The 11,630-nt window shown below is 31.8% G+C and overlaps 4 protein-coding genes across 5 annotated transcripts; 2 read left to right on the top strand and 2 right to left on the bottom strand.

The window, feature by feature from the left end:
• Nucleotides 1-256: 256 nt before the first annotated feature.
• Nucleotides 257-2,894, bottom strand: LOC134833639 (protein disulfide-isomerase A5). Its single transcript, XM_063848036.1, has 8 exons — nt 2,306-2,894; nt 2,182-2,243; nt 2,091-2,115; nt 1,887-2,020; nt 1,622-1,828; nt 1,194-1,559; nt 750-1,130; nt 257-685 (listed from the first exon to the last, which is right to left on the bottom strand). The coding sequence occupies exons 1-8, from the start codon at nt 2,801-2,803 to the stop codon at nt 418-420; spliced, it is 1,941 nt and encodes a 646-aa protein (XP_063704106.1). The 5' UTR covers nt 2,804-2,894; the 3' UTR covers nt 257-417.
• A 319-nt stretch (nt 2,895-3,213) lies between these two features.
• Nucleotides 3,214-4,834, top strand: LOC134835598 (small ribosomal subunit protein uS5). The gene is made up of 3 exons (XM_063850483.1): nt 3,214-3,323; nt 3,722-4,247; nt 4,454-4,834. Exons 2-3 carry the CDS (start codon nt 3,723-3,725, stop codon nt 4,763-4,765), a joined length of 837 nt encoding a protein of 278 aa, XP_063706553.1. The 5' UTR covers nt 3,214-3,323; nt 3,722; the 3' UTR covers nt 4,766-4,834.
• Nucleotides 4,835-4,948: 114 nt separating this feature from the next.
• On the top strand, nt 4,949-10,097 carry LOC134835595 (ileal sodium/bile acid cotransporter-like). 2 transcript variants are annotated; one of them, XM_063850480.1, is made up of 3 exons: nt 4,949-5,276; nt 8,480-9,136; nt 9,199-10,096. In XM_063850480.1, exons 2-3 carry the CDS (start codon nt 8,509-8,511, stop codon nt 9,939-9,941), a joined length of 1,371 nt encoding a protein of 456 aa, XP_063706550.1. In that variant the 5' UTR covers nt 4,949-5,276; nt 8,480-8,508; the 3' UTR covers nt 9,942-10,096. The 2 variants fall into 2 exon arrangements, with proteins under 2 accessions (XP_063706550.1, XP_063706551.1); XM_063850481.1 differs by lacking the exon at nt 4,949-5,276 and adding an exon at nt 8,299-8,409 and having other exon boundaries at nt 9,199-10,097.
• Nucleotides 5,284-7,241, bottom strand: LOC134835597 (trypsin-1-like). The gene is made up of 4 exons (XM_063850482.1): nt 6,809-7,241; nt 6,621-6,749; nt 6,445-6,552; nt 5,284-6,392 (listed from the first exon to the last, which is right to left on the bottom strand). Exons 1-4 carry the CDS (start codon nt 7,086-7,088, stop codon nt 5,761-5,763), a joined length of 1,149 nt encoding a protein of 382 aa, XP_063706552.1. The 5' UTR covers nt 7,089-7,241; the 3' UTR covers nt 5,284-5,760.
• Nucleotides 10,098-11,630: the final 1,533 nt, after the last annotated feature.

The following is an 11,630-nucleotide window of genomic DNA, read 5'->3' as shown; positions in this document are numbered from 1 at the left end:
ATTTTATCTTTTAAGTCAAACTCAATTTAATAAATAAAAAAAAAATACAAAAAAATTGTTGAATATAAAAGTTGATTGATTAAAATGATATTTCAAAATATTTTTGGGAAAGAAAATTCAAGTCTCAGCCCTAATGTAATAAGAAATCAACTCAAATAATTGAAAAAGTTTCGAAAGAAAACAATTCAGCATCCCACATGTTTTTTTTTTCGAAAATGTAACACGAAATTCTAGGCAGGCTTTTTAGTTATAAAAAGTGTAGTTTTATTTAATTCATTAAGTTTTTGTTAAACTAGATTTTGACAATTTTTTTTAATTTTTTATTATCATTTATTAGTAAGGAGAAATGGTAATTTTATGCTATATTAGGAAAATGATCAAAAATTTAGACCTATTAAAAATAATTTTTCAAGTAAATCACAATTCGTCTCTTTTTGATTGTTTATCAGTTGCTTTCATGTATTCAACAATAGCTTCGGCTGTGCGTTTACCATCATATTCAGCTTTTAATTGACCTTTTGAGAATAATTTTAATGTTGGGAATCCGCGTATTTCAAAACGTTCAGACAACTTTTTATGCACTGTACAATCAACAGCTGCTATTTTGCTATTGAAAAGTTTTTCATTTTCCAGCATCACAGCTGCTTCAACGTAAGCTGGTTTCATTTTCGAACAGTGACCGCACCTGTTTAACATGAAAAAAAATGTTAAAAAAGAATTGACAATAATTTATTTAGATAAATACTTACCAAGGGGCATAAAACATGACTAATACCTGATCGTATTTTTGTAATTCATCATCAAAGCTCTTTTCAGATAACAATAACACCTTCTCAACGCCAGGGTATTCTCCAAATGTGTCTTGTTTGGGTGTATTTTCTTCCTTTTGTGACTCATCTGGATTCGTCAAAAACTTGACAAAATCAGCTTCAGTTCTCCCTCCGTTATAATCTCTTACATTCTTTAAGTAATTAAAGTACTTGATGGTGGGATATCCTTTGACATTATAAAAACTACAAAGTGCTTGATATTTTGTACAATCAACGGCGGCCAATTCTATGCCTGGCTCATCTACAAATTTTTCAGCGGCTTTTACAAATTCTGGTTTTGTTCGTTTGCAGTGCCCACACCTAGAACAAAAAAAACAATTAGTAGATTAAATTAAAGTGTTTTTTCGAAGTTAAATAATATACCATGGGGCATAAAACATAACTAAGGCATGAGTTTTCTTTTTCAAAAACGGTTTAAAATTTTCATCATTCAAGTGTACAACTTCTGAGGGTTCTTCTTCCCAAGCTTTTTCAGGTTCAGGTAAGGGCATTTCCTTGGGGTCTTTCATGAATTCAACAATTTTATCGGCATCCCTGACATTGACATCATATTTAAATTCTCCATTCACGAAATACTTTACTGTAGGATATCCTTTAACTCCATATTTGGCACCAATTTGAGATTCCTTTGTAGCATCTAAGGCAGCAAGAACCCCTGGGATCTTTTCTATTTTCATTTTTTCAGCCGCTTTTTCGTATTCCGGTTTCATTTTCTTACAATGACCGCACCTAAATAGATTGAGCAATGGTAATGAAATAATTTCAACTGTTGCAAAAGAAAATTTGCATACCAGGGAGCGTAGAACATTACCAAAACAGATTTTTCGTCTTTTAATGCTGGTTCAAAACTAGAGGATGTAAGATGGACAATTTCACTGCTTACAGCAGACCAGTCTTCTTCTTGCTGTTTCGGTGGTGTTGCAGTTGGATTTTTCATAAAAGCAATAATTCCATTCTTGTTGTTTTCACCCTCAAATGTATACTTTGGTACACCGTTTCTTCAAAAATAAAAAAAAATAAAATACATATTATAAACCAGAAAAGTGTTCTTCTTACTCAAAATAAAGCAAAGTTGGAAAACCAGAAATATTGTATTGTCGTCTAAGAGCAGAGTTTTCTGGACGATTAAGATCTATGGCTGCCAGTACAAAGTCTTTCTTTAGCTCGGTAGCTGCTTGCGAGAAATCAGGCTACATATAAAAAGAAAAAAAAAGCATGTTATGACTCTTCATTAAAATTCATATATGTAATTCTAATTACCTTTAAACGTTTACAAAACCCGCACCTATTTGAAAGAAGAAAAGCGTTAGTTAATAAGCTTTTTTAACGTTCTTTATGTAAAAATACAAACCAAGGAGCGTAGAACATCATTAAAATTGGCCGTCTTTCCTTTTTGAGTAATTTGGTGAGTGCCTGAATAAAACGAGACATTTTAAATTTGATTACATTGACATACAAGTCATGGTCTACTGTACTGAGGGGTCAGGAATGTGTACTACATCCACTCCAGTTTCATCTTCTTCCCATGGGAGATCACCAGTCGGATCCTTCAAAAAGTTCGAAACGCTAGTTACTGTGATAGCTCGATCGTAATCCTTGTGATACTCGCCATCCTTGTAATGCTTTATCGCAAAAGGCGGTGAAATTTTGAGTTTTTTACAGAATTTTTTCATTTCGCCGGCAGAGCAATCGATGACAACCAAAGTTCCGAGTCCTTTAACTAACTCAGAGCTCTCTCGGAAAATCTTTAATATATTTTGATTTTCCTTTGTACTCATCATAAACAGACTCAAGATGTTGTTTTTGGTTTTCAAAAGCTTCTTGAATTCCTTCTCATTTTGTAGATTTTCGATTGTGTGGGATTTGCTTGCTCTATTTTGTCCATCAACTGATGACGAAAGCAAAACAATTGCCATAATACTAAGGACCACAATAAATGGTGATTTTGCTAAAATTCTACTAGTTAACCACATTTTATCCTAGCTTTTCATTCAATACACTACAAATTTTCCTAATTTTCTAAGTACTTAAATTTTTTTGCATTGTTTTTCTGGAGGTTGATCAATTCACAATACCGTTGTATCGATAATTCGAAGGGAAAAAATTTGCTCAAAATTAAAATGAACCGCAAAAATGTAGATACTAATATATTTATTTAAGAGATCAATTCGACCTCTTTTTTTTATAATCTTTTATAGTTGTAAATTAAAATTATATTTTTATTTATATGCTGTTTTTATATTTTATTAATTTCATTCTCTTGAAATTGTTATCATTACGGTTTTCACCATGTCACAATCGGAATAACGACGATTTGTGAACTAGGTGAGTTTTTTTTATCCCAGTTTCAAGTTTCTTGTACAAGTCGAGTTAGTATGGGACCCTTTTTTCATCCCAGTTTCAAGTTTCTTGTACAAGTGTTGTACTTTTTTCAATTCGGCCACCATTCGTTCTTTTCTCATCCAGATTTCATCAGAGATACACATAACACAAGTAAGCTCCTATTTTTTTTTTTAATTTTTAATCAATAAATTCCAAATATCTCACCAAAAATGCTTTCGATCGCTAGAGTTTGCATTCGATTATTGTTAGGAAGTTATTATTTTCTATCAGATGAGTTGTAAATTAATAAAAAAAAGATTTGAAAAAAATGCCACGTGCGGCCATACTTTTACGATGCAACCGACGCTTTCGATAAAGCTTTTTTGTAGGCAGAGATAAATAATATAATGATGAATAACAGTCTCTTCTTTTGCGGTTTCCACCAGAAAATATTCATTGAATATTTAAAGATGGCCAAGAATGTCTGATTACGTTCAATAAATATACGACATAACCCTAATAGAGCCATTAAGTCATGTTAATTGTAAATGTGGTGCTTCTTCTTTCAGAATGGCGGACACAGCTCCAGCCCGTGGTGCCTCTGGCACAGGTAGTGGTTTTAAAAGTGGATTTGGCAGTCGTGGATCTCGCGGAGCCAAGGGTAGAGGACGTGGTCGCGGTCGTGGCCGTGGAGCGCGTGGTGGAAAGGAAGATTCCAAGGAATGGGTTCCAGTCACTAAGTTGGGACGCTTAGTCCGTGAAGGAAAAATCCGCTCATTAGAGGAGATTTACTTGTACTCTTTGCCAATTAAAGAGTTCGAGATTATTGATTTCTTCTTGGGTCGCTTACTCCGCGATGAAGTTCTCAAGATTATGCCTGTACAAAAACAAACACGTGCAGGTCAACGTACCCGTTTCAAGGCATTCGTAGCCATTGGTGACTACAACGGTCACATTGGTCTTGGCGTCAAGTGCAGTAAAGAAGTTGCTACCGCTATTCGTGGTGCTATCATCTTGGCCAAATTGTCGGTTGTTCCGGTTCGTCGTGGTTATTGGGGTAACAAAATCGGTAAACCTCACACCGTTCCTTGCAAGGTATTTATATTTATTCTTATTTCTCATACATTTCATAATTACCTACTCTTATATGATGATTTATTTTCTCTTCTTTTGCGGTTTCCACGGAGGAGCATTTGATGCTCCGAAGATGGTTAAAGACGTCTGATCCACTCACGCAAACATCATTTTAGTCGGAATTTTCTTACAACATACTTAAATTCCTTTCTCTCTTTCTGTTTCAGGTCACTGGCAAATGCGGTTCCGTTCTTGTCCGTTTGATTCCAGCTCCTCGTGGTACTGGCATCGTATCTGCCCCAGTTCCTAAGAAACTTCTTCAAATGGCTGGTATCGATGATTGCTACACCTCCTCACGTGGTTCCACCACAACCTTGGGTAACTTTGCAAAGGCAACGTATGCTGCCATTGCCAAGACCTACGCTTTCTTGACACCCGACCTGTGGAAAGACATCCCACTTGGCAAGACTCCCTACCAAGAACATGCTGATTTTCTTGCAAAGTCGCAGAAATCTGGTGGCCGCAACATTGAAATTTAAAATCAAGAAATAATTTTTAATGTCATTTTTGACAAATAAATAAACACAGATTGTGTTAAAGCATCGAAATCATTGCATTGTTATTTTCTTTCCTATTTACATCTCGAAATTCATTTACATCGCATTAAACAGTTCACACTGGGATATTTTGTCTGCCCATTGTACATTCGTCTTGAGTGAAATAAAAGTGAAATCGAAAATGTGAATTGAACGTCCAGGTCTTATCAGGTTTTGTCAGTGCTTAATTGAACTAAATAAAAAAATATTCACTTAAATTTTAGTGCAAAAATGAGTATCAGCTTATGAACTTGCTCAGATTTTTGTAATATCAAAGTGCCAAATTTACTTTAATAAATAACAACGACAGTTTTGATCACATTTCTTACACATTGTACTTACAATAAAAAAGGCTTATTTACCTGTGCAGGTCGTGTTTTCGTGCAGTCGAATCGAATAATTCGTCAAGACCAGTAGTGCTGTGAATTTTATCAAATTTGAGGGAAATATCAACGTAAGTAATAATAAGAAATTGTTTATTTACAAAATATAATTTAATTTTGTTGGTCGTCAATGTTGGTGTGTGGTTTGTTTCAAATGATTTTGCTTATTCTGCAATTTCCCTAATGGCTGTTATTATGCAACGTGATGCAATTTTATTCAATATTCTCTCAGAGTGATTTTTAAGTAAACATATAAAAAGTAAGATATTTGTTGAATCGGAGTACTTATACATATATTTCATATGTATATAAATATCATAGTTGAATTGATACACAACCTCAAGGTTGACTTGAAGTAAGACAAATAGAATGGTGAATTTGCACTGACACTTATAAAATTTTTGAAAAAGCTTAAATGTGTGAATTTATTTGAATTAAAAGATATAAATAATTTGGCTGCCACGTATTAGACTAATGTTATCTTTTTCCATATACATGCACATTTTTGACCAAGGATGTGTAACGTGATACTCTTATGTATTTACATGTTCAAAATCAACCCCAAACCGTTGTTTCTATCCAATCTAAGTATTCCGACACCTTAGTAAAAAGTCCAGGGTATCCTTCAGTGCATCTAACTCCTGCAGACGTGACGCCTACTAAGGAATACGAACAATAAATATCACTGTTTACCACTTGAATGGGTCCACCAGAGGCACCGGGGCACGTGTCAATACCCCTAACAGCACCGTAACACAAAATGCTGTCTTTCAATCCTTCCGGCAATCGTTTACGTTTTGCATTATACGTTTTGCTACACTCTTTAGTTGATACTAGTGGCAATTGAAGTTTCTGGAGAATACCTTCATATGATGCATTCTTATAGCTGCCCCATCCGATTGCCCATACTTGATCGTGATTTTGATGTTTATCCACTGCAAGGCAAATTGGACGAATGTTTATATTAAATTGAACCTTTGTCCTCAGTTTCAAAAGCCCTATGTCATTATAAACAAATTGGCTACGATAATCTGGGTATATAATGCCTTTTTCTACTTGATAAATTTCCACAGTAGACTCCTGAATATCTACATTAAGTGCACCAAGTTTAACAATTTTAGGGGATATCATATTTCCATTCACTTGCTTGTTGGTAAAAATGCAATGCGCAGCAGTTATAACAAAATCTAAAAGAAACAATATCAACACTTCCTCCACCTGAAATAAAAGTATTCTTACATTCACTTATAATTGACCCAGCACAAAACCAATGAATAAAATTTTCTAAAGTGTTGTCTCCTATAGCGGCCATATGAGGGTACTCTCGTAAAGAAGCATCTTCTCCTCCTTTTTTTATAAACATTTAAAATCAACCTATTTTCTTTTCAATTTAAAACTAAGGATTCTAAACTTACCAACAATGGAATATTGTTGTGCAGATATTCCACAACGATCTAAGAAACTTATTTCCAAATCATCTTCTTCTGGATCCTCTGGTAAATTCTGAGTTTGTTCAAATGTATATTTGAGATATTCCAAGCATTCTAATAAAAAATAAGGGACTCAAATCAAAATTCAAAATACCACCGAAAATATAATTTACTTTTTTCACTTTTTCTTAAAGTGGTCTGACTTTGTTCATTCTCACAGCAAACGATTTGGTCTTCTTCAGAACAATAAACTACTGAAGATACGTTTTGCTTCCAGTCATTCAATGATTTCGGACATTCATAAATACTTTTACAAATTCCGTCATTCTCACTCAATTTACATTTTTGGGATTTTTCAGAGTTCGAAGCACTAGTCCTAATAGAACAACAGTAAACAAGGAGCACAAAACTTTTATTCAAACTACATAAAAAGTTCCTCTTTATTGAAGGCATCTCGAAAAACTAAAAAGCAATTGTTACTTGGCCGACTCAAGAAAAAACTACCACTATTAAATTTACAATCAATACATATAATTCCGGTTTTGTGTGCAATTGCTCAAAGAGTCTCCTTGCATTAAATACATCCACGAACACATACAATGAACATTTATACCTATACCTAAAATTGATATAAAAATATCACAAATATCACAAATTCTACTTTACGGATTTTTTTTTTTAGTTTTTAAAGTGTTTCTCGCTTCACCAAAAAAAACAGGAAAATTGAACCTATGAGGACTCGTTGAAAACTCAGAAAATAAAACGAGAATAAATTGCATTCGTTTATAAAACGAATGACTTGACCGCATTTCAATGTGTTCAGTTCCATGATTTTTCATAAATTTTTCGAGATTTCGCCAAACCTGCTAAGATGGACGGACGGACAGACGAAATATACCTATTTTTTTCAAAAAAATTGATATAAAAATATCACAAATTCTACTTTACGGATTTTTTTTTTTTTAGTTTTTAAAGTGTTTCTCGCTTCACCAAAAAAAAACAGGAAAATTGAACCTATGAGGACTCGTTGAAAACTCAGAAAATAAAACGAGAATAAATTGCATTCGTTTATAAAACGAATGACTTGACCGCATTTCAATGTGTTCAGTTCCATGATTTTTCATAAATTTTTCGAGATTTCGCCAAACCTGCTAATTCAAACAAAATTAAAGTGGCACAACACACAGATGGACGGACGGACAGACGAAATCACGAGCACAATACCGCATTTTTTTCAAAAAAATTGAAATGCGGTAAAAATAAGTTTGAATACTAATTTTCCAGGAACTTAGCCTCCCTTTTTTTAAGTTGATGATTTCGATGATTATTATAAATTGATTACATCTTTAAGATTAATTACTCTACGTGCCTGATATACTCAATTGCGTTATCTTTACGTGACTTAATGATAATAATATTAACTTATTATGGCAAAATCAAAGTAGACAAAATTAAATTAGAAGTTACATATTATATATTTAAATGAAATAATAAATATTTTTTGGAAACTAGATAATTTTACAATGGTTTCTACTATTCTTCAACATTAAAAAAATAGTATGATAGATAATAATTAGTCCTGTTTAAATATATTTTTTATCTATGATACAATGAGATATGTATGTGTATTCGAAATAACTTTTATAGCTGCTCAGTAGTAATTATTCTGCCAAAGAAATAAGTTCATTTCGAATTTTGAAGATACACGTTATTTGAACTAAAATTGTATACCTATTCAAATATTACCTGGTCACGTATTTTTCTATCTTGATCAGTAAGAACTTTGACATCACCAATAATTGTCTTGCAAATAAAATAATAAAATTTCATTAATTTACTTTCAGGAGTTTTGACACGCAAATTCGACATTAAAATGTGTCCACTTTTCTTTCTTCTACTCTTGTGTCTCTGTTTTTCGCCGCTGTTGGTTTTTTGTTCAGCTGTCGGGTTAATATCATGTAAAGCCACATTTAAACCAGACAAGTTATCATTGGCCATGGATTCCTTCAATACAATTGAGCTTACATTAGAAGATATTGCACAGGATTTGATTGTGAATGACATGGCGGAAATGCAACTTATTAGCCATAACAAGGATCGAGTAGAAGTTGATGAAAGTTTCCAGAAAATACATGTATCTCTTAGTAGAAATTGGTCAGGAAATGTGACACTCAAAGGTATTCTTTTGGGACAGAGTGAAATATATGTGCAATTGAAAGTTCCGAATTCTATTGAAACAAGGAGAGCAGATGGTTTTTTGGATGTGATTGTGACTCGACATAAAAGAACTATAGATTATATATTTACGGGCACAGTAGCACTACTTGTGTCAATTTTGTACATAAATTTTGGAGCTGCATTGGATTTGAATGTTGTTAAAAAAATTTTGTTACGACCATATGGCCCTGTCATTGGCTTTTGTGGACAATTTTTGTTGATGCCTCTAATTGCATATTTTCTAGGAATTTGGTTATTTCCTTCTGCGCCAGAACTCGCGCTCGGTAAGTTTAAAAACGTCTGAAACAAATTTTCATAAATTTCAGGATACTCTTCTTCCCAATAGGTCTCTTCTTCACTGGAATTTCTCCCGGTGGTGGGGCGTCGAATGTTTGGACTGTGATACTTGGGGGTAATATGCATTTAAGTATTACGATGACGGCTATCTCAACATTCAGCATGTTTGGAATGATGCCCCTATGGCTTTTTACATTGGGAAAGACAATATTTGATAAGGCAAAAATGAGTGTTCCTTACACCAAAATCGCAACTTTTGCGATTGCCTTAATTGTTCCCCTGGGAATTGGACTTTTGATTCAAAAGTATTTACCACGCGTTAGTCGAATACTTGTACGAATTTTGAAACCTTGCAGTACAGCTTTAATTATTTTTATCGTCGTTTTTGCTATTTATACCAATGTTTATTTGTTCAAACTTTTTTCGTGGGAAATAATTTTAGCGGGCATGGGATTACCCTGGTGTGGATATTTATTTGCTCTAATTTTAGCAACCCTTCTACGACAACCGTCATCTGATTGTCTAGCTATATCAATTGAGACAGGAATACAGAACACAGGAATCGCAATTTATTTATTACAAACATTAGAACAGGCCGACTTAACGATTATTATACCGGTGTCCGTTGCAATAATGACCCCATTTCCACTCCTTGCTTTATATATCGGTCAAAAAATAAGAAATGCTTGTTGTACAACAGATCGAATGATATTACTTAATGAGGGCAACAACTCTACGCCACTACATTCGATTGCCGCTGACACTACAATTGAAAAGCCAGAATTAACTTAAATAAAAAAAAGTATTTTGATCATTTTTTTAATGTACAAAAATATTACGCGTTAGAATAGAAATTGTTGTAATTTGTTGTTTACATGCTTACATGATGTAATTTTATATGACAATTAATAAAAAAAATATAATAATCATAAATATTTTCCTACAACTCACTACAACGCAATTCCTGTCTATTCCCTAACTTCGCTCAAATTCTCATTAATAAATTTGTTGAAAAATCGTAACCGAACAATAATTGGTTAGTTTTCTTTTATATCAGACCTCAGCTGAGGCGGACATTTCAATTTAATCAATTTTAGGAATTTTTCTCAAGGTGTTGCTTTAACATGCACAAAATTCAAATATTTTTTTATGTTAATTTGATTTAAAGTAACCTTATTTACCTTTAACATTTAATTTATGAAAAAAAAACACAACAAATCTTATTTTTTTATTTAAATTCATTAAGTTATTTATTCATTTGTTCTATTCTATGTGTCTTTCTGACTGTTAATCCATTTTTGGTATCATTTATTTTTATTTTAATTATGTTGCACAAAATCGGTTACAATTAAATATTACTATGTTTTTTTTATAAATATATTTTATATGTAACAATTTGCTCTTTCTATGTAAACTACCAAATGACTGACTAAAGAATTGAGTAATTCATGACGAGATTTCCACTGTCTTTATTGCTATGTCTCGTTTTATATTGTTTTGAGAGCAATTTCATAAAATAAAATAGCAATTGGAAGGTCAAGTAGAAATGTTACAACTTCTATACATTTTTTCTAAAATAATATTGATAAATACCTTCATATTAAATATTCTAAATTTTATAGATTTTGACTCTTTAATATAATATATTTTCAAATTTTATGTTTATTGTTGTTTATATTTAAATGTTATTCTAATTATTTTAATTTTTTGTTAACATTTTTTTTTCATTTAGTCGACAAAATAATACAGTACTTTTGAGGAAATAGGTAGTTCACAAATGAAATGCATGTAAAATTTATTTTATTTTTTTTTATATTTGTCGCTTTAAAGCTAAATTTTGTTGTGTTAAAAATCTATGTATTTGTCTTTTTTTAAAAAAAGATTCTAACACAAAAATTTTTAATACATAAACGTAAAATAACATTGGAATTTTTGATTGTTTTCTCCCTCTAAACCAAAACACGCCACCCATAAATTCTGACATTAATTTTCTATCTATTTCTTTTGATAGTGAGTCTATAATTTTATTTATAGTAAATATTCCCATTTTAATTCAGATAAGTTTATGCATTATCATTCAATTAGTTTCTAACTAACTACTTTTATTAACAAGTATATTTTATTTGTGTGTTTGACATTGTTTATTATGTTTTAGTGAAATGAATTTGATAAATATTTTTATATATGTGTAAGTATTTAAGATATTTTTAATATTTTTTTCAATATTATTTATATTAGAAATTTTGGAGTTTTTAAATTTTCATATATATGATAAAATGTCAAGTAAAAAAAATAGTCTTTATAAAAAAATCTAATAAAATTATAAAATATTTCAGATGGTGTATACAAATTCTATTAAAATTATTCAGAAAAGATTCTCAATGTTTGTCTGTAAAAGAAACCGTTATTAAGCTCATGTTACAATTACCATTGTAAAGTAAAGTTTCTTGAAGGTGGAAACTAATGTACTTTTAATAAGGA

Source organism: Culicoides brevitarsis, chromosome 3, assembly GCF_036172545.1.
Source record: "Culicoides brevitarsis isolate CSIRO-B50_1 chromosome 3, AGI_CSIRO_Cbre_v1, whole genome shotgun sequence".
Lineage (NCBI taxonomy): Eukaryota > Metazoa > Arthropoda > Insecta > Diptera > Ceratopogonidae > Culicoides > Culicoides brevitarsis.
Note: the sequence above shows the minus strand (reverse complement) of the source record. Positions and strands in the feature narration are given on the sequence as shown.

What these genes read in the sequence shown, in the direction of transcription:
- LOC134833639 (XM_063848036.1), bottom strand. Translation starts at nt 2,803, where the DNA reads ATGTGGTTAACTAGTAGAATTTTAGCAAAATCACCATTTATTGTGGTC. An exon ending in GTTATGTTTTATGCCCCATG is followed by an intron (nt 1,131 to 1,193) that starts GTATATTATTTA and finishes TTTTTGTTCTAG; the next exon opens with GTGTGGGCACTGCAAACGAA. An exon ending in GTCATGTTTTATGCCCCTTG is followed by an intron (nt 686 to 749) that starts GTAAGTATTTAT and finishes CATGTTAAACAG; the next exon opens with GTGCGGTCACTGTTCGAAAA.
- LOC134835598 (XM_063850483.1), top strand. Translation starts at nt 3,723, where the DNA reads ATGGCGGACACAGCTCCAGCCCGTGGTGCCTCTGGCACAGGTAGTGGT. An exon ending in CTCACACCGTTCCTTGCAAG is followed by an intron (nt 4,248 to 4,453) that starts GTATTTATATTT and finishes TTTCTGTTTCAG; the next exon opens with GTCACTGGCAAATGCGGTTC.
- LOC134835597 (XM_063850482.1), bottom strand. Translation starts at nt 7,088, where the DNA reads ATGCCTTCAATAAAGAGGAACTTTTTATGTAGTTTGAATAAAAGTTTT. An exon ending in ACAACAATATTCCATTGTTG is followed by an intron (nt 6,553 to 6,620) that starts GTAAGTTTAGAA and finishes TTATAAAAAAAG; the next exon opens with GAGGAGAAGATGCTTCTTTA. An exon ending in TGGGTCAATTATAAGTGAAT is followed by an intron (nt 6,393 to 6,444) that starts GTAAGAATACTT and finishes TGTTTCTTTTAG; the next exon opens with ATTTTGTTATAACTGCTGCG.
- LOC134835595 (XM_063850481.1), top strand. Translation starts at nt 8,509, where the DNA reads ATGTGTCCACTTTTCTTTCTTCTACTCTTGTGTCTCTGTTTTTCGCCG. An exon ending in TGCGCCAGAACTCGCGCTCG is followed by an intron (nt 9,137 to 9,198) that starts GTAAGTTTAAAA and finishes TCTTCCCAATAG; the next exon opens with GTCTCTTCTTCACTGGAATT.